The sequence below is a fragment of the Centropristis striata genome, chromosome 4 (assembly GCF_030273125.1).
Source record: "Centropristis striata isolate RG_2023a ecotype Rhode Island chromosome 4, C.striata_1.0, whole genome shotgun sequence".
In the NCBI taxonomy this organism is placed as follows: Eukaryota; Metazoa; Chordata; class Actinopteri; order Perciformes; family Serranidae; genus Centropristis; species Centropristis striata.
In genome coordinates this window covers 3,164,315-3,186,396 of record NC_081520.1, presented here as the reverse complement: position 1 = coordinate 3,186,396, position 22,082 = coordinate 3,164,315, and the positions used below count along the sequence as shown (strand labels likewise).

The 22,082-nt window shown below is 37.8% G+C and overlaps 1 protein-coding gene across 2 annotated transcripts; it reads right to left on the bottom strand.

Annotated features, from left to right (window-relative positions):
- Positions 1–1,449: 1,449 nt before the first annotated feature.
- On the bottom strand, positions 1,450–21,850 carry LOC131970114 (protein IWS1 homolog). 2 transcript variants are annotated; one of them, XM_059331402.1, is made up of 15 exons: positions 21,643–21,850; positions 18,376–18,458; positions 16,589–17,261; positions 15,785–15,850; positions 14,975–15,188; positions 13,530–13,581; positions 13,329–13,438; positions 12,166–12,316; positions 12,002–12,084; positions 10,867–10,996; positions 10,670–10,787; positions 10,470–10,581; positions 6,935–6,991; positions 6,718–6,829; positions 1,450–3,654 (listed from the first exon to the last, which is right to left on the bottom strand). In XM_059331402.1, the coding sequence occupies exons 1-15, from the start codon at positions 21,683–21,685 to the stop codon at positions 3,526–3,528; spliced, it is 2,133 nt and encodes a 710-aa protein (XP_059187385.1). In that variant the 5' UTR covers positions 21,686–21,850; the 3' UTR covers positions 1,450–3,525. The 2 variants fall into 2 exon arrangements, with proteins under 2 accessions (XP_059187385.1, XP_059187386.1); XM_059331403.1 differs by having other exon boundaries at positions 14,975–15,185.
- Between the last annotated feature and the right edge of the window lie 232 nt (positions 21,851–22,082).

Genomic DNA, 22,082 nt, shown 5'->3' with positions numbered 1-22,082 from the left:
ATGGCTGTGGCTCTGTTGGTAGAGTGGTCATCTACGGATCGGAAGGTTGGCGGTTCGATCCCCGACCATGGCAGCCTCCATGTAGGCTCAAATATCCGGTAACACTTTACAATAACCATCTAAGTGATGGTTTATAGATGGTTTATAAACCAATTATTATTAACCATTTACAAAATTCTATGCATATTTAATCTTTAAAAGTTTTCAAGCAATTTCTTAAAGGTATAAGAATAATTTTGAAATAATTTACATACTTAATATGGTGTTAAAATGTTATAATGAGTGTAAAGCTATTAATAAACTAATAATTATGTTTTTTTTATGGTAATCTATTTGGCATTTATAAATTATAGTTCAACATTATTACATTTTCTATTCACCATTCTAAATGGCCTATATACGGTTTATAAATGATTATTAAACATTAATAAACCATCTGTTTACCATTTATAAATGGTCTATTTACCATCTATAAATGATGGTTATTGTAAAGTGCTACCAAGTATCCTTGAGCAAGATATTTAACCCCAAATTGCTCCCGATGCTGCGTTCATCGGTGTGTGAATGAATTCCCAATGGTGGCAGGTGGCACCAGTGTGCCCTGGTAGCCTCTTACACCAGTATGAATGTGTGTGTGAACGGGTGAATGAGCGTAGTGTGTAGTGTAAAGCGCTTTGGATAAAAGCGCTATATAAGTGCACTCCATTTACCATGTATATATTTAAATATCAAATATCAATTGAGGGGGTCAAATAAATTTAAAGTCATCAAAATACATACAAATAGGAAAATGTTTTGCATTTCATTCAGCGGAGTAAAAATATGGAATGGGATGTGTGAAGAAATAAAACAATCTTCAAACATGAAACACTTCAAAATCAAATATAAAAAGCATGTCTTCACACGATACAGGGATGAAAACGGGTGTGTAAAATGACAGTAGGTGGTTATTGTTGACGTTTTATTTTTTAAATGTGTTACTATTTTTTCTTTTTTGTGTGTTATTGTTGTTTGTTTGTTCATTGTTGTCTCATTATGACTACATGGGTGTATGTTTACTTATGTGTTTGTAAGTTAATAACAAGTTATGTGTGTTAATAATGAGTTTATAAACTACATTACTATGTGTTATACATGCATATATATAAATATTATTGTTATATAACTGAATATAGTAAATTAACATAGGGAGAAGGGATTTAATAAGCTTTGGCTTCTTCCCGCTCCTTTTGAACACAAATAAGTGTTGAGTCTTGTTGTTGTTTCATTTGTGTTGTTGTCTTGTATTTATTGTTGTTCGTTTGTTTTTAAATGTTCATCTTTTATTTTGTGTTCAAATAAATTCTCAATCAAATCAAATCAAAATACTGTGATGAAACTATTGTGAGCCCAAATAGCAGTAATGAAGTGAACCTGAAGTTCTATACAGAAGAGTTCAGAGAGCAGAGGTGAGTTCCCGTCGAGTCTTTATTTAGAAAAGTATCACCTGATCCAGAACACAGTGCAGACACACAGGCTGATTCACACAGTCAACACACACACACACAATCACTGTGTTACCTGTGTGAACTCAGCCTTGCAGACAGTTTACATACTTCTGTACAGCCGCTATGGAAGTAGGGAGGGGACAAAATGGACTGAGGAGGAGGAGGAGGTCTGGCCAGCCTATTAGCAAAACACAAATACCTTTACATTTAGAAACCAAAAGGGCGTGAGGGAAGATTTTATTCTTAAATCCATAGTAAGAAAGATTTCAAAAACTTGTAACTTGATGGTTCTTTGGACAAATAACTCAAAATCTCACCAAAATAATTCTTAAATCAGCTGCGTTACATTCATCTCTAAACCAACAGGGTCAAAACAAAGCAATGTTGTCTCAGCTTTTCTTCTCTTTATCGGTAGTCGTACATTTAATTTCAGTGGCAGCACTGCAATGATAATTTTATCTTTATTTAAGTTTGTAAAAATCAGAAGGCAGCTTTAAGAAAGAGACAAACAGCTGTGGTCACTTTCAGTTCCTGTCAAACAAACAATTCCTACCAAGACAATTTAATTTTTCCTTCAGAGGCATTATCACTTTAAAACTAATGCCGTTTGCACTACCTGCACTGCAAAAAATCTATAATCTGTAACTAAGTTTTATTTTCTTTAAACTAGTGTTAACATCTGCCAGTGTGGTAAAAGGGTTTTAAAAATACTCTACAATTAACATTGAGAGACTAATGTCTTGTAACATGAAAGATTTTAAGGATCAGATTATAAACAGAAATCACCTGATAAAATGGAGAGTTGACACTGTTCAGGTCAACAATTGGAGATATAGTTCATGTAGCTGACTGCTAGAAGAAAATATTACTTTATTAATCCCACAATGGGGAAATTCAACCATTAGCAAAATAAAGTGCTGACATTGTTTAACATTAAAGGACTCAGTTAACGCTGATTGCTCTCATTAGCTTACAATAAAGATCCTGTTGGTTTAGAGGTGAAGGTAATGTAGTTAGCATCAGTTAGCATCAGCTTTGGTTAGCAGTTGCTAACAAATGCTAATGCTAGGAGACAAAATCAACCTGATAGTCAGGCGGTTTAGGACCAGATTTGAGAAGAAAGGGGACACGCCGGACAAAAGCACTAAAATTTTTCCACATGCTCTCTATCACCATAGGTTTCAATTTTTGGTAGGAGCCACTTCATCAAGATTGCGGATCGGAGATGGCACCCATATAAAATCTATGAGAACCAATACATCTTCCAAGCCACTTAGAAGGTGAATCTTGGTGTCAAAATCTACATTTTCTGGGTCAAGGAATCATTTAAAGCTATTGAGAACATCACTAGATGACTCACTGTAAATAATTTGTTGATCAAGATCTGACATGAGATGAAAGCGTTCCCTTGATTTTTTTGAGCAGTGTACATGGCAGCTAATCCACTCTCCCGTGAACATTGATTCCAAACATTTTCAATTCAGGATTCCCTGCTGCAGCACTTGAAGACCTACCAGTCTGGGTGAAAATGAACATATCTATTTGATCAAATAATCATCTAGTGATATTCTCAATAGCTTTAAATGATTCCTGGACCCAGAAAATGTAGATTTTGACACCAAGATTCACCTTCTAAGTGGCTTGGAAGATATAGAATTTTTCTCATAGACTTTATATGGCTGCCATTTCCGAACCGCAATCTTGATGAAGTGGCTCCTACCAGAAATTGAAACCTATGGTGATAGAGAGAATGTGGAAAAAAATTGGTGCTTTTGTCCGGCGTGTCCCCTTTATCTGGCTTAGCCGCCTGACTATGAATACTACTAAGGTTAGCAGCCAGGTATCTTTTATTCTGTGGATCATTTCAGCGTTTATTTGATAACTTTTATCCAAATACCAGATGAGTTAACAGCAGATATTGACAAAGGTCAAAGTATCTGACCTCAGCCAGTAAGTCAGAGCTGGACCTGAGGAGCGGGGGGGTGGGGGGTGGGGGGGACGCATTAAAAAGAAAAAAAAAATCCTATGGAGGTTAAAATCAGAGTGGCATCCTGTTGCCTTCCACACTGATTTTGACAGCATGACCTGGCTTCGTCAGGCGGCGGATGTCTGCAAATCGACGCATCTGTTTATCCACCCGGGACATCCCCTTCTTCACCGGGCCGTGCTGCAACAAACAAACACCAAGTTAGAAAAGATGGCGACGCGTTCAGGGAGCTCTGAAATGTTTAACGATCTTTCCTTTTAAAGGGGAAGTCTGGAGGTTTTGAAGGGTGGTTGTAAGGCTGCACGATTATGGCCAAAATGGAACCTGGTCTCACAGAAATCCGTGAAATAGCCACGGATTTCGCTTAACTCAAAATCCATGGAATAGCCACGGAATCGCTCAAATCTCTGTGAAACTGACACGGATTTCGCTACAATGCAAGTTAATGACAGTCATATCCCGTGGCTATTCCATGGATATTTGTTCCTATTGGTTTGTTCCAAGTCACGTGACTTTCAAGGTTCCGGCGGTCAGAACAAAAAACATGGCGGAAAAAAATCAATATTTTGACTTAGTTTCTGCATAAAAATGGATTTTGATCACATTTCTAGCGAGAAATATATGTTTTATTTTCTAAATATTCACTCAATGAATGTACATAATCACTTTGTGGTGAAGATCTCGCCAGAAAAATATGACTGTCATTAACTTGCATTGTAGCGAAATCCGTGTCAGTTTCACGGAAATTTGAGCGATTCCGTGGCTATTCCACGGATTTCTGTGAGACCATGTTGCCAAAATGATAATCACGATTATTTTGATCGATATTGTAATAACGAATCGATCGGCTGGCCGATCGATCGGTGCACCCCCAAAGTTTACATAAATGTTGGTGACTGAAAAGTGTTATTTTCTATCTTGAAGTCCCAGAATGAAGCAGAGAAAAGTCGACCTGCAACCAAACAGCAACACACACAGCCGACTCTACCTCTTTTTAATCAAGCTTTCCTAATATTGTGCACAGCATACAACCTCAAAATATTGTTGTAATTGTTATTGTTTATTGTATTTATTTATTTTTTGCACTACCTCAGACCTGAAGCTTGTTATCATAGTTGCAGTTTCTTTTTGCACAACTGTTTGTTATTATTAATATTTAACCTGTGGTTCTGTTCATTTTAACATGTTGCATTTTTCTTGTTAATAAAAATATTTCTGTTAAATTTTGGGGTCTTTGTTTTTATCCTGGTGGTATCGAAAATGGTATCGAGTATCGAATATTTTCCTGAGTATCGGTATCAAGTTGAACATTTTAGTATCGTGACAACCCTACAACAGAGGTGGAAAAAGTATTCAGATCCCTTACTTAAAGTAAAAGTACTAATACCACACTGTGAAATTACTCCACTACAAGTAAAAGTCCTGCATTCAAAATGCACTTAAGTGAAAGTACAAAAGTATCAGCATCAAAATGTACTTAAAGTATCAAAGTAAAAGTACTCGTTATGCAGAATGGAGCCGCTCAGATTATTTTATATATTCCAAATATTATATTAGATTATTATTAATGATGCATTTATGTATACAGCGTTTTAATTTTCTCAAGGTAGGGCTCATATTGACTACTTAATATTCTGTTATGAGGTTTATTTTAAAAATTGTCTAATCACCTAAATTTAGTGTTTTTTTTATGTTAAACCTCAACCTGTAAAGTAACTAAAGCTGTCAGCTAAATGTAGTGGAGTAAAAAGTACGATATTTGCCTCAAAATGTAGTGAAGTAGAAGTATAAAGTGACATAAAATGGAAATACTCAAGTAAAGTACAAGTACCTCAAAATTGTACTTAAGTACAGTACTTGAGTAAAAGTACTTAGTTACTTCCCACCACCGACCTACAATCAGGTTAATTTAATCGTGGCAGCCAAAACCGCGATCACGATTAGTTGTGCAGCCTCAGTTCAGAGATCACAGGTGAGTCAGTTTCCTGACAAAGACTGTTCCCATGAGACAGAAACTCTGTTCTCTGTTCCAGGGGGAAACTCTTTGCAGACACCTCACACAGGTGGAACCACACCATGCATAAGGACTTACTGCCCCCCAGAGGCCAGCAGCAGGAACTACAGGGGCATTCTGTTGCCCTCTATGCTGATCTTGACGGCTCCCTGTGGCTTGCCCAGTTTCCTCTGCTCGGCAAAGCGCCTCTTGTGCTTCTCCAGCAGGCTCATGCCTTTTTTAAAGCCGCTCTACAGAGGACCAATCACAGCTCAGCTGATTACCTGATTACTTCCTGTATACAAACAGCCCTCCACACCAGAATCAGACTTCTATCAGGTTACTGTGATCAGGGTGGGATTATTTTATAATTTAGAGGTTCTGGGCTACACAATGTACACACTGTGGTAGAAAAGACATCTTTTATATACCAAATATAAAAAGTGCATTGAATAAAGTACTAAATATAATAGAAAATTCTAAATGCTTAAACTATCAATTCAATAAATGCAATAAGGATTGGTCTTTATCTTATTATTTTAAGGATTAAAAAAAAAAAATCTCAACCAGAGAAGTATCTGGCAACTTCTCACATATTCTTATTAAGATGCACCTCATTGCTGAGATACGGGATCCCGATGTGTTGTAAGTTACTCTATTCATGTAATTTTACAGAGGAAAACGTGCATGCAGGGGATAGGTACCTGGTAAAAATACTGTTAATAGCTGGTAAAAAAGCTATCACAAGGAAATGGGGTAGAGTGGATCCTCCGAATCGGGAACAATGGATAGAGATAATAGAGGAAATCTATATAATGGAAAAACTGACACATCGTTTAAGACTGCAGGAAACGCAGTTGGAGGACAAATGGCTGAAATGGACATATTTCAGGACCTGGAACAGCGACAAAGACTGATGAAAGATCATTAGATACAGAGGACGAGACAGAGAACTAACGAGTGACCAAGAAGGAATGTGATTCCCAACAGGACTTAAATTTGTTTTTTTTTTGTTTTCTTATGTGGATGTCATGTTTGTGTATTGTGAAGTTATGTTTTTGTGTGTTGTTGGATGAAAAATTAATAAAAACCAAAGTGAAAAAAAAAAAAAAAAGATGCACCTCATACGTTCTAAAATGTTTCCCCTTTACAATAATAAACTCCACAGGAAGGAGGACATCGCCCTTTTCACTGTTTTTTTAAATGGTGACTCTGTGTTAATGTTAACTTTCACCTCATCATATACTCACCCTGTTTGACTCCATCTCCACGTTCCATTTAGGTCGCACAACGTAGTCTTTGTTAGAGGGCATGGGGACTCGAGCCCTGGCACAGAAGCCGGGGTCACCAGGTCGCAGAGCTCTGCACAGAGGAGGGGTTCAGTTAGAATAATGCTAATGCTCCATTATAGTTAAGCAGGAACTGGATCCAAAGAAACACTGTTTTTTTATCAGATGCTCAACTTACTTTTCCTCCCCAGTCAGCTGTTTCTCCAGGTCTCTCCGAGGTGTCTGACCACCCGAACTACAGACAGACAGACAGACAGACAGAGGAAGCAATTTGTTAGCAATTGGCAGACTGGACGCTAAGGGGTTAACATCCCCTCCAGCTCTGCAGCTGGGAGAGACTGCTGCAGGAGGACTGTGCCGATTCGACTCGTTCTCACTCTTCTCGTTAAGAAGAGTGAGGACGAGTCACCAAAAGTCTCCAATAACACCAGAAAAAGTCGCTGAAGAGGAAGAAAGAAACACTCCGGTTCATTTCAGGATGAATTTAATAGTGAGAGGTCTCTGGGCTGGAAAACAAGCAGAGTTCACAAATTAGAGATTTGATTCCAGCAGTGCTTCCAGTCAGAAACTGAACTGGTTTCTGGTAGAAAAGTCCCACTCCAAGCAGAAACACCACCAGCTGGGCCTCCGTGCTATTATTAGCATTCTCCACCTCACAGCGGTTAGTCAGCATTTCAGTGGAACAAGAAAAACTATTTAATGGGTAAAAGAAATACTCATACTCTTAGTATATTATATATTGTATGTATATCTTGTACAGTCTCGTATTTATATGCATATATAATGCCGGTACAATATATCATATTATATCATATCTTGTGTGTACATATATATAAATATATTTATACATGTTTACATATTATATATTATGTTATGTAGGTATGCACACCTTGCACAGGCTAAATATATTGCTAGCTATTGCTATGTTGATATTACTACTACTACTATTATAAATATACATATATACTGTTGCTGCCATACTATTATTACTATATACTGTGATGTACTACTATTATTATTATACTGCCCTTATTATTATATATTATTTTATTTTATCATATTATTACAATTATTATATATTAAATACTGTACCTTTATTATATACCGTCTAGTCACAATAACATTATTACCATCATATCATCAGTATAATTACCATCATATTGCCACTGTATATTACAAACCAACTGATCTTATTCTTAACTTCTTAAGTGTCCTTGTTCTATTCTACTTTTTTTCTATTGTTGTTTTTATTTATGCTACCTCAGTATTTTATTCTATTGTTCTGTTCCATTACTACTTTTATGTAAGTACAAGATCTTTTTAAAAAGTAAAGTCCTGCAATTGAAATATTGCGGCATGGCCCCTTTCAGAATAATAAAGATCCAGTATCATTTTTATTAATGTGTTCATCACTTTGTCTTTAATTGTAAATCAGTCAAAATAATTGTAATCTTAATTAAATTAAATTTAAAGTGTGCAGGCCTTTCTGTAACAAAGCTGGCAAATGTAGTGGAGTAAAAACTACAGCATATTTAATCTGAGATCAGTGGAGTAGAAGTATAAAGGAGCATGAAATAGAAATACTCAAGTACAGTACAACTCATGCTTCCTGCTCACATCTAAAGACACGTGTTGAGTTTTTAGTCCCAGACTGTGAATCTTTCAGTGTCACTATTTACAAGACTACAACTAGATTCTTTTAGCATTTTTTTCCTACCATGCAATTTTTTCCCATCATGCTCTTAGTACAAAATGGAGGCGAAGCAGCTTTTGGCTCCAGCTGCTCTAGTGTGGTTAGTGTTCTCGTTCAAAAAACAACAACAAAAAGAAGAGAAGATGCCACAAAATGCCCCCTCAAAAAGCTGAAAAAGGGTTTTTATCACATGAAAAGTTGGAAAGGAAAAATAAAGGAAAGGAACATTTAGAAATGAATTCATGATATACATTTACGTCCCATTTAGTTATATTTGTTTAACTGAATAATTATATTCAATATTTATCAGCTCTATCAGCTTTCATTTAGTTCATCATACATTAAGCATCCATTATTTATTACTTATTTATCTATACATTTATACATTTTAACTGGGTCTCCTTACTGTTCTCTTTACTAAGAAACAGCGCCCCAAATATATATATATAGTATAAATATATGACATCACTATATGTCACATATATTTTTATTGAGGCATTATTGTGATGTGACTTTTTCCTGTGGAAGTGGTTTTACTGGCCGGTCTGAACCGGGGACCTTTCCCCCGCTCATCTATTGGTTGGTGATTGTGTTACGTCACTGAGACTTGAGATAATATCAAACACGTTTGATATGATCCAAACCAAGACTAGGAAAAGACTGATATGAAACAGAGCAGATTACTACCTTAAACTTAACCATGGAGATGACGGAGCGCCGTGACTCCAGTAAAACTAGATTTACTAAAGACTTCCAGCTTTTAGTCTGGGACTGGGGAAATATTTTGGTGTAAGCCCAGCATTAGTCAAATTGTAACAGGAAACGAGAAAACTAATTTAAACGAAAAAAACAAATATGGCAGCAGCTGGTGGTGATAAACAGCAACATGATGTAACTTTAACCAGTAGAGAAGATGATTCATTGAGACTTTGCTGGGAAATGAATGGAGTCTGGAAACGTAACACTAAACACACTGCAAGCTTCAGGCATGTGAGAGGCTAAATGCAGCCACAACTCATGTTAGAAGGATCTCTTCTGTCTCTAAGACACATTTAACTGCTCAGACCAAAGAGACAAACTAAAAGACGTCTGTGTTTGCACTTTGACCAGAGCTCAGTCTGGAGGCCAGACTCTCGGTGCAATCATGCAATTTTGTGACTGGACCTGATTGGTGGAGAGAAGACGTCGGGTTCCTCCGCCCTCTCCACCTTCTGAGGCTGACTGAGGGGAGGATGGACCGGGAGGAGGTGGAGAGATTAAATGGACAGATGAAGAGGAATGAAAGGAAAAGAGCTTAAAGCAAACAACAAATAGAAAGACAGGAAAGGCTGAAAGGAAAACACAACATGTGATGAGAGGATGAGAAGCACTGAAGACAATAAAAAAGGGAAACCGATGTGGTGAGAATACCAGTCAAAGCCGACAAACATGCACTAATTAAGAAGAAAACTTCGATGATAAACATGGGGCCATACTCAGTTCTTCAGCTATACTCCTCTGCTAAATACTTTGTTATCCATTGTTTAGTGATTCTTTGCTTATTTTCCACCAGATTAGGTTGAAATTTGCTCTTAACATCCAAGACCATTAGAATGATTTATCCCCGTAAATAGTGGTTACGTTAGTACTTCTTGGTTTGTTTGCCTATTTATTTTCATTGTGTTATACATATAAGTGAGCCATGTTATATATATATTTATATACATGTTGTAGCATCTGCCCCTCATCCACATCCACACACACACACGCACACATACACCTGTGATGCCTCTGTGCAAATTGTTTATCATTTATGTTTTTCTTTGTTGTTGTTTGTGCTGTATGTCTGCGGTCTCTACTTGTGGTCCACATGGTGGAGTGTATTTGTCTCTCATGTCACCTTGTTTGTTACGTAATTTCACCAATAAAAAAAAAAAAATAAAATAAAAAGAATAAGAGGTGATTTCCAGGACTGACAAAAAAAAAATCCTTCCTCTCCACACTGCGGGATGAGAGTTTGTGTAATGTTTCATGTTTGTACCTTAGTCGTTGCCTCTGAGGCATCTGCTGATCCAGATCTCTCTGCTGACGCTCCTCTCTCGTCATCCCTTTATAGTTGGAGGTCAAGCCGAAGATCGGTCGTGACCACTCGTCTGGACAGAAGACAGAGATTAACACTCTCCTCCCACAGTAACAAAAAAAACCCAAACCCTGCCATGCCCTGAAGAGAGCCGTCCTTACTGATGAGTTTGAGAGCGAGGTCTTTGTTGGATCGAGACTCTTTGGGATGTTTGTACAGAAACATGACGGAGCGTCCGATCCCGCTGTGCTTCAGGGTCTCCTGACTCACGCTAGGCAGCTGCAGGAGGAAACACACAGTCAGATACCGAACTAAACACACATAATGGAGCTGTGAACTGCAGGGCATCTGTACTCACTTCCTGTAGGATCCTGAGTAACTCCTCTCTGATTCTGAGAGCAGGCAGCGATTTGTCTGGAAGAGGACTGATCCACTCTTTAATGGCCGACATCACACCGCTGTCGATAAACGTCTCCTTCAGGTCCTGTCTGAGGGACAAACACCAAGCGGTAAACTATGGTTTTGCTGCAATTTTGGACAGATATTCTGTTAAACGTTGCTCTTGTTAGGGCTGCACAATTAATCAAATTTTAATCAGGATCACCATTTTGGCCGCCATGATTAAATTAAAGTGATCGTCGGTGATATTTCCATTTTAAAATGCGGCTCTCCTGCATATCTAATCAACACTTTCTACACCAGTAGTCCACCAACCACCAGGGGGCGACGCATAGTTAAGGTTTCATGTATTACTATATACTGTAATATACTACTATTATTATTATACCGGCCTTATTTATTTTTATTATTATTACTATTATTATTATATATTATATATTATTTTACTTATAATTACTTTATTTATATTTTTCATTTTATTTTTATATTGTTTATTATCTATTATTACATATTATATTATATATATATTATACTGTACTATTATTATTATTATTATTATATACCGTCTAGTCACTATAGCATTGTTGCATCATATCACCAGTTTAATTATTACCATCATCTTGTCAACCATCCTACCAACTGATGTTCTTTTCTTAACTTCTTAAGTGTTCTTGTTCTATTCTGTGTGTTTTTTTGTATTGTTGTTTTTATTTATTCTACCTCAGTATTTTATTCTATTGTATTTTATTGTACTTGAATACCGGACTGCTGTGACAACTGAATTTCCCTTCTATTTCATCCATCCATCCATCCATCCATCCATCCATCTATCTGCCAAAATAAATAAATAACGAGCGCTAAGCAGGATGTGACGTAGTACTGGATGCCACAACAACACACGCCATTTGTAAAAGCCGGCGAAGCAGTGTTGGCAACTTAGCAACTTCGTTGCTATATTTAGCGACTTTCCAGCTTTCCAACTGGTAATACAAAAAATTATTGTGATATTTTCAAGTTTCCAACGGTCTAATGGAAACTCAGATAATGATGGAGGGTTGAGAAACTAAAATGAAGTAAAATCAAAGCGTTCTTACTTCTTCAGGTGCATGACGACTTGTGGCAGCAGAGTGAGTTTTTTTAGCGCCGGTTTCTTCTGACTGTTCAGAGTTCGATCTTCCTGTTAAAGTAAAACACAGACGTTATTACAGGAAAACACCAGCAAAAAGGTTTCCTGAGGTTTTTATGTTGCCAGGCGGACCTCTGCAGCCTCGTTCATCTTGCTGATCATGGCGCTGACCACGTCGTCGGCGTCGCTGATGAACGTCCCTCCGTCGCGGTGCCGCCTCTTCCTGCTGTTCATGGCTTTCCTCTTGGCCAGCATAATGTCAAAGTCAGACATGCAGCTGGTGCTAAACACAAAAACACAATTTAGATTAGACACCCATTTCAAATTAAAGCTTCAAAACAAAAGCAAAAAAAATAACTAGGACTTCATTAAAATGCAAATCTCAACCCTTTGGAGTCCACGAAAGTGCCGGAGCACGACTTTTTGTTTTGGCTTTTCCAGAAGTTTCCATGTCCAATTTAATGCATCAACTCTTTTCAGGCAAAGGGTAAAATCACCACAACCAAGTGTAACATGATTTTACTTTTACTGCAGAGTCAGTGTGTGTTTCAACACTTTTAATGCAATCTTTTGTGTTTACTGTTTATTTGTGTGACATTGGGCTACTTTTTGTGTGTTTTTTTTCTTTTTCTCATTTTTATGTGTGTGTTCTGTCTGTTTTTATGGAGAGTTTTTGTAATTTTTTGGTGTGTTTTTGTCTGTTTCTTGTGTGTTTTTTTGGAATTTTGTGAGTGGTTTTTTTTGTTTGGTGTGTTTTTTATGTGTTTTTTGTAAAAAATAAATTAAATTAAATAAAAAAAAGTGTATTTTGTATGTTTTTTATTTGTGTTTTTTGCAATTGTGTGTGCATTTTTTTTTTTTTACATGTTTTTTGTATTATTTTTTTGTGTGTTTTTTGTGTTTCAAAATGTTGATCCAGTATGTCAAAATGACAACATAATAATCAGGTGAGGTTGAGCTGAAGAAGATGATACCAGCATGACATGGTGATCATTATTTAAGTTGCATATACAGGCAGAATGAAAAAAAAAAAAAAAAAAAAGAGTCAAAAACCAACAAAATCCCCCAAAAAGCCCCAAACTCCAAAGGGTTAATGCATAGGAAGTTGACAAATTTGAACCAAAATCTCCTGGACTTCAGAGGTTTAAAATGCATGTAATATCTGTACAATTTCTATTTTAAAAGTAAAGTCCAGTATATGGGATAAATGTAAGTATGTCTGTATGTCTGTGCAGATTTCAGACATACAAAGAGCTGAAAAAGCTCCAAGCTGTGAAACAGAGACTGCTCCTTACTCCACGCCGCTGCGGTCGACTCCTTCATCAGAGTCGGACTCCTCTTCCACTTGCTGCTGCTTCTCCTTGGACTCCTTCTTGTCCCCCTCCAGGTCCTCCTGGTTGAAACCCTGCAGGAAAGAGAAAGACAGTTTGTGTGAATAATGTTTCGTGTTGAACGGTTGAACCACGACATGCAGAAGGTAAAAGCAACAAACTCACCGTGAACTCCTCCTCCTCTCCAGATTCTCCAAAGATGTCTGCGATCATTTTCCTGGAAGAAGCAGAGGTCAAAGGTCAAAGCAGCAGCTTTTATTTGGGGTTCAAATATTTGCTTCTAGGAGTCGTTGCACTCTTTATCTCAACACAAATTCTTCATTTTTAGATCGTTTTTGTGTGCGTGAATAAATGAGTTGGTGCTTTGGTGTTTTGGTTGGTGGTTTACATGTTGATTGAACAGAGAATGAAGATTTAATTCAAATTTTTGGCCAAAATGTACAAAAATGTATCAAAAAACAGCAAATGTTCGCTTGTGACACACTGAAAGCTCTCTCTCTCTCTCTGAAAGGGGGCCGGAGGAGGAGGCTAAGAAGAGTGAGAACGAGTCGAAGCGGCACAGTCCTCCTGCAGCAGTCTCTCCCAGCTGCAGAACCGGAGGGGATGTTAACCCCTTAGCGTCCAATCTGCAAATTGCTAACAGGCTAACAGTTAGCTCTGTAGCAGTACAGTGTGTATGTGCTAACAGGCTAACAGTTAGCTCTGTAGCAGTACAGTGTGTATGTGCTGCTACAGGAGGTGTTCCATCACACTGTACAATAACAAATAGTCTGGTTCATTACATACAGTCGTTATGCACTTTATGTGTTTTTTATGCACACTGTTCATTGCACCTTATTTGTTTCATAGCATCAACATTTTTATACTGCATACTCATATTTATTCTGCACTGGAATTCTACTCCTTAATACATACTCCTTCTTTAGACACTTTTTTATTGTATTTTTATATTTTATTGCTTGAAGTATGCCTAGGTTGTTCTTTTTATTTAATTATTTAATTGTGTTGTTATTGTCTCTGTGTGTAATGCTGCTGCTACACTGTAATTTCCCAGCTTGGGATAAATAAAGTATATCTATCTATCTATCTATCTATCTATCTATGTTTACAACAAGCACCAGACACTCTGTACACACACAAAAAAATGTTCCTATTGTTTGTTTAAAAGTAGTGCAATAAAATTCATATTTCATAGGGGTGGTATAGACACCCCGACAACAGCATGCCCCGACACGCGTGTACTGCGAGGGCCCGTTCAGTACTGCTTGCAGTCCTAGTTATTCATTATTATTTTTTATTATTATTATTATTATTGTTATTATTATTATTATTATTATTATTATTATTACTACTACAGTAGGCAAATGAGAACTATGTCTATTTCTTCCAATGGTCATATCATGTTTGCATCTTGCTAATGGGCATGTATTAGTATTATGCATAGGATTTTTATTCAGAAAAATGTTGAATTTCCAAAAAAACTTCAGGTTTTAGGGGGTTATTTCAAAATCGCCCAGAGGTTTTCCAGGCATCTTTTCCAGGCGTTTTAGGCCTAAATGGGTTAAATGGAAACTTTTTTCAGGTATATAAGTGAGGAGTCCAGCACTTACTCCTCCTCATCCCCGTCTCCAGAATCGCTGTCGCTGCCGAACAGCGCTTTCTCGTCCTTCTTCCCCGCTGCTGCCTTCATCCTCTCGTCATCGTCGCTCCCGCTGTCGGAGCCGAGCTCTCTCAGTTTGGCCGCCATGCTTTTATCAGGACCGACCGAGCCGCCGTCGCTGTCAGAGTTCTCGTCATCGGACACCGCCCGACTCCGTTTCACTGCTGAGACATGAGATGGAGCAAGTTTATTAAAACAATAACAAATAGTCTGGTTCATTACATACCGTTCGTTATGCACTTTATGTGTTCTTTATGCACACTGTTCATTGCACCTTATTTGTTTCATAGCACCAACATTTTTATACCATATATTCATATTTATTCTGCACTGGAATTCTATTCTACTCCTTAATACATACTCCTTCTTTAGACGCTTTATTTTTATTTTTACATTACATTTTATTGTATTTTATTGTATTTTTTAAAGATTTTTATCAGATTAAAGATTTTATTATTTAAAGATTTTCATGTTGCTTTCTGTCTGTATTGGACAGTCAGCAGATATGTGGCCAACAGCTCAAACCACAGACATCTTTCAGATTATTATGTCTCAATGCACATATTTTTTTTTTAGATTTAGCTTTTCTGTTTCTTGACTGTTTGCCATGCTTGCTTTTGTATTTTTATTTTCTTGTACAGTGTCTATGCACCAAAACGCCAATCGTCCCTGGATATGAAAACGAATCAGTGCCTGTGCTTTATCATCTGCCAGCTTCAGATTTCTTTCCCATAATTCAGTGTGAGTGACGTCATGTTACCTGGTTTATCTGTGTCCTTATCGTCCTCGTCCTCGCTGTCTGACAGAATGGCCTTCTTCCTCTTCACTGGAAACACACAGTCACACATTAATCAATGCTGAAGTAAAGTTTCAAGAGGTTTTCTGTTGATTACCTCTGGGAAAATCATATTTAGCACAAAATAAAGTCAAGCACAGGAAGCTGTGAGCTGATCTGAGGTCAGTACCAAGGTTATTATAGTTAACGAAAACTAACGAAATAACGAAAACTAGAATTGAAAAAACATTTTCGTTAACTGAAATAAAAATAAAAACTAGAGTTTTTAAAAAAACGATAACTAACTGAAACTGTATTGCGTGGTTACAAAACTAACTAAAACTAACTAAAATTATAGTGAAAATGTCCTTAGTTTTCGTTTTTGTCAACTTTTTTCATTCATAATTCAGTGTTTCTATTTGAACATGCAACACATGGTGAATATGTTTACTGAGACTGGGATGTTTACACTAGAACCAAAATTCAAAACAGTTAATAACCTTATTGGTGCTGAGATGATAAACCAAAGGAAATAAAGGCAAAATTTATTATGACCACTTTGAATCTGGCACGAACACATAGCCCATTACAAAAAAACTAAAACTAACACTAAAACTAATAAAAACTAAACTAAAACTAAGCATTTTCCAAAAATAAAAACTAAACTAAAACTAGAAAACTCACTCTAAAAACTAACTAAAACTAACTGAATTTGAAAACAAAAATTCAAAACGAAATTAAAACTAAAACTAATGAAAAATCCAAAACTATTATAACCTTGGTGAGTACCTGGCTTCTCCTCCTCGTCGTCACTGTCGTCTTTCTGCTCCTCCTGTTGCTCTCCGTTACTTCCTGCGGGAGCTTTCTTCCTCCTCCCCTCCTCCTCATCCTCACTGTCAGACTGCATCACAGCCTTCCACTTCCCTCCTCCTCCTCCCTCTGCCTCCTCCTGCTGTTTCTCCTCCTCCTCCTCAGAGTCTATCTGTGTTGCTTTGCGTCTGGCGAGCGTCTCTGTGTCAGAGTCACTGTCTGCGTTGGAGCGGCGGCCGGGAGACGCTGCAGGTTTAGCGTTCTCGTTCTCTGAGTCGCTGTCGGCGGCTCGGGGCCCCGGCCCCCCCTCCTCCACGTCTGAGCTGCTCCCCCGGCGTTTGGCGGGAGGAGACGCTCTCGCCTCCTCGTTATCGGAGCTGCTCATCCTGCGTTTCACCGGAGAGGAGTCGTCGTCGTCGTCGCTGTGAGCGGGGCGAGGGGCCTCCGCTTCGGAGTCGCTTTTGTCTTCGTCAGCGCGGCCCCTGGGGGCCTCACCCTCAGAGTCACTTTTGTCGTCGTCGTCGTAGCGGCCCCTAGGGGCCTCGTCCTCCGAGTCGCTGTCGGCTCCTCTGTGCGCCTCGTTGTCAGAGCCGCTGGTGGCCCCGCCGGTCCGCATGGCGTGTGGGGCGTCTTCATCGTTGCTGCCCTCGTCCTGTTGACACAAACAGCGTTTTAAATACACTGAGAACATAACACACTTTTCTTTTGCTCCCATTCTTAGACATTTCAATCTAAAGATCTCAGACTTTTTCAATCAAGGCTCTCATAAACTGGCCGTCGGGCTTAAGCTGACAACACGAAACATCTCAGATTCCAATGTGGATCTACCTGGCTTCACTCTCATTAGATCAGACAGAGATGCTAAAGCTAGTGGCAAGAAGAAAGGTGGGGGCTTGGCTTTATTTGTGAACCAGAGATGGTGCACTCCTGCATGTTACTGTCCAGGAGAAGATGTGCTGTCCAGACATGGAATTGTTGGCAGTTTGAGATCATATTTTGTACCAAGAGATATATATATATATCACATCATAACAATACTTATACATGTACATTCCACCCAAGGCAAATGCTGAAGTTCCATGTGAAGTTCTACATGTCCTTGTTGCTAGGATACAGACTAAACACCCAGAAGCATTCTTGATAATATCAGGAGACTTCATCATGTTTCCCTCTCCTCTCACCTGACTGGATTTACACAGTTCGTTAATTGTCCCACCAGAGAAAAATAATAAAACCCTTGATCTGCTGTATGCTCATGTCAAACAAGCTTACAGAGCTACTGCCTTGCCCCCAATTGGATGATCTGATCACAGCTTAGTTCTTCTGGAGACTTGTTACAAACCCTGTGTGTGGAGGCAGTCTGCAACTAAACTCATAGTCAGGAAATGGACACCAGAGGCTACTGAGGCTCAAAAGGACTGCTTTGAATGTACAGACTGGAATGTGTTGCTGGAAACAGTGTGTTGCTGAGAACAGTATGGACATTGACAGACAGGTTGACTGCTTTACTGATTACATCAACTTCTGTAGAGACACGGTCATACCTACAAGGACTGGAGGAAACTGGTGCTTAAGTGACTATCATGTTCTTTGATTTTTCAAGCGCATTCAACACCATCCATCCGGCTCATTCTTCCAGATATCCTACCAGACTAACTGAATTTCCCCTCTGGGATAAATAAAGTAATTTTGATTGATTTGATTTGAAAGCTGTCCCAGAGCAAGTGCACAGAGAAGCTGAGATCCATGCAGAGCCTCATACTGACCTCAGATTGATGTCTGTCACTTCTCGCCTCCTCGCCGTCTGACGCAGGGTGTTCATCCTGAACTGGAGTACCACCTCCGTCATCTGCAGAACACACAACGGGTCACTCACACAATTCAGGCAAAAACTGGCATTGACAACACATGATGAGAGCGGCTGAGAATCTGGAGATTCCAGAAGACCTGCGGCTGCCTGACTCTGGATGGACAGCAGTTTAACGAGTAGAGATGTTGTTTAGAGAGGTCATCAACACATATACTTGCACTGTGATGCTTTCAGAAGGGAAAGTCCACTGAAATGTAAGAAGATCTCCGGCTCTGCTACAGTCTGCAGCCAAACTTAATTCAAGAGACATGCATGTTGAGGACAATAAGTAAAAACCAGCCAGTAGTGACACCGGTTTAAGCCTGGAGGGATAAACATTAAGATCCAGAACAAACATATCAAGATTTGGTGTCTTAGATCAGGGGTGTCAAACTCTGGCCCGCGGGCCAAATTTGGCCCGCAGTGTAATTTTATTTGCGAGGCAATACCAAATAATTATATTATTGTACTATAAAAGCTGACCCGCCAGTATTATAGGACGCATTTACCGCTAATACTAGATTTATTATTGTCATTTTATTTTTTAATGTATTAACCTGTTGAAAAACTTTATTTTGATATTTAAATCAGAAGGATGCAAATAGAAAAGAGGCATACGATTTTTATTTAATTTTTATTTAATAAATTAATGACATTGATGTGTTTTTATTTGAAATTTGATTTTGCATGTCTGCACTATTTAGTTATATATTGTATGTTTATAAGCGTTGCTGGTTCCATATTTAATGTTAAAGCAAAACATGTTTGGTATATATTAAAAGGTTTATTTGTTCAATGTTGGCCCGCGATTTTATTCAAGTTTTAAATTTTGGCCCATTGTGTATTTGAGTTTGACACCCCTGTCTTAGATCAATTATCTGGTCAATAAACACCAGATAGGCATGATATGCAATAATTTTAGCGTTATTAATGCCTTTAGACCGATTCTGGCGGAAAGCCAGTCTTGCACAGTCACACTTGTGTCACAGATATGTAGATGATGCCAGGAGTCTGAATCTGACTGAATTTAGGGTAGTAAAACTGGATGTGAGACATGACCTTAACACCTGATTTAAACAGGTACTTATCAGATATGGAACTACCTTAACAGGGAAAAATTCCAGGCTGTGCTACAGTCTGTACGCCAAACCCTATGCAAAAACCGTATGTTTTAAGGTCCACAAGTATGTAACACATGGTAGTAAAATTAAATATAACAAGAAAACATCAAGATATATTATTTGGGTCTGTTTTTAAATTCACTAGTCTAAGTAATAGTCAGCTTGCTTGCATTGATACTGCTTTAAATAATAGTCAGCTAACCTGCATTGACATTGCTTGATAAATGCTTTAATATAATCCATAGTATTGCTAGTGCTTTAATATAATCCATAGTATTGATAGTGCTTTAATATAATCCATAGTATTGCATGTGCTTTAATATAATCCATAGTATTGATAGTATTTTAATATAATCCATAGAATTAATGCATTACATAAAGTTTAAGCTCATGTGCAATATTGCTTAAAGTTTATGCTTGTGTGCAAAATTGCTTCACCTGGCCAGTACTTTTCTACTTCTCCTTTATAACAGCTGCTTTATTATTAAATGTGCATAACAACTCATAAAAAAAAACATATACCAGAGAGGCTCTGCATTGATCTTTGGCGTCTGAGTCCCATAACATGGAAGCCATTGAATTTTTCTTTAGAAAATGAATAAAACTGAGTGAGAAAAAATATATTAAGGTGTGTTTGTGTAGTATGTCATAGAAGAATAGTTCTGCATTGGTTTGGGGTGTTAGGTTTCCATAACTTGGGAGCTATTGAGCAAAAAGCCATTTTCCATAGGAATTTAAAAAATAAAATAAAATAGGAGTGGCAAAATATGAAATTTTGAAGAGGTGTGTCTCATTAGTACTACTAAGCAGAACAGGTCTACATTAATCTGGGGGGTCTGGGTCCCATAACTTGGGAGCTATTGAGCAAAAAGACATTTTCTAAAGGAAATTAATGGGATAATTTATTGACGGCTCCTAGGTAAAAAAAACAACAACAACAACCAAGCAGTTAGGAGCAAATGGGTATCATATTGTTTTCTGACAAGACTGAGTGAAAGCGGAGCAGGAACTGCTGATGAACCCAAAATGAATATCCGAATATCTGTCTAATAGCCAACATCAAACTAACTTCACCAAGGTCTTCAGCAGCCAAGGACAGGTTTATTATTATTATTATTTATTTATACCAAACAGAAACAGCAATTAGGGGTGGGCAATATGGCCCTAAAAGAATATCACGATATTTCAGGCTATTTTTGCGATAACGATATTCTTGACGATATTACGAAATGCTTAAAAAGATATAGAAAATATGATTTTTTAAGTCTGTATAAATAAATAAAAATCTAAAATGTAGTGTGAAGTGCAAATCTCAACAGTTGCCAAATACAAAAACATTTACTCTTGACTAAAAAAAACATTTAGGGGTTCCGGGGGCATATTTTAATGACATTTTGTAAAAAAGAATAAAGGTTCTCGTATGTTTTATTTAAAGCATCTTATTTTGACAGTCTTCTTGTAAATTCTGTGGTGGATTCTCTTAACACACTGTGCTCTTATTTTGAAAGCTGCATTTGTTTAGCAACAGGGAGTAAGTAGCTTTTTGTGATTAAAACAACTTTAACCACTACATCAAGAAGTAGGAACGTTGCCAATATCATGATATGCATTTTTAAAATAAATAATAATAATAATAATAAATAAATAAAAATCTAAAATGTAGTTTGAAGTGCAAATCTCAACAGTTGCCAAATACAAAACATTTACTCTTGACAAATGGGTATCATATTGTTTTCTGAGTGAAAGCTGAGCAGGAACTGCTGATGAACCCAAAATGAATATCTGACGAATAGCCAACATCAAACTAACTTCACCCAGGTCTGCTCAAGCTAAACTTGGACACATTTCCTGCTTGTTGTTGTCAGACACTGCTGCTGGCCTCAATAACTACACCTCTTCAACAAACATGGTGTAGTCTGGATAATAAATAAATGTCTGTGTATGATATTTATAACCTGAGGCTTCATCTGCGACCCACTGTTCATGAGTAAAGTAGCAGTTAGCAGCTAGCAGCTAGCAGCTAGCCTGGAAGCAAACAAAGCAGAACATCCTTTGGTTTTTACCGGAGTGGCTCCCGGACTTGAAGTCTTCCTCTTCTCCGTCCATCACTCAGATTCTGGTCTCTGTTTTACTTTACTTTTATCAAACCGGGCAAAATAAACCCGATTAAAGCAACAACTCGCTGTGAAAGCTAACAGCTACCGAGCTACTGTAGCCCGGAGATCCCAAATGGCGAAGCCTCCACCATATACGCATGCGCAAAATTCGCGGTCGCGTGTCAATGACGTAACGGCGTTTTTCCTTTTTTTTAAATAAACTTTAATTATCTTAGTATTCTGAATGACACCATTATGCAAGGCATCTCCATTTTTAATGAGGAAATTAGAATCTCTCAACTTGCTGATGACACTGTTCCTGAAAGATAAACCCATTGAATATTATTCCCAAGCCTCTGGTCTATATTTAAATTTGAATAAATGTGAAATTATCTGCCTTCATAAAT

Coding starts and splice junctions, on each gene's coding strand:
- LOC131970114 (XM_059331402.1), bottom strand. CDS start 21,685: ATGGACGGAGAAGAGGAAGACTTCAAGTCCGGGAGCCACTCCG. Junction 15,851..16,588: donor CGACGAGGAGGAGAAGCCAG/GTACTCACCAAG, acceptor GTGTGTTTCCAG/TGAAGAGGAAGAAGGCCATT. Junction 12,085..12,165: donor AGATGAACGAGGCTGCAGAG/GTCCGCCTGGCA, acceptor TTACTTTAACAG/GAAGATCGAACTCTGAACAG.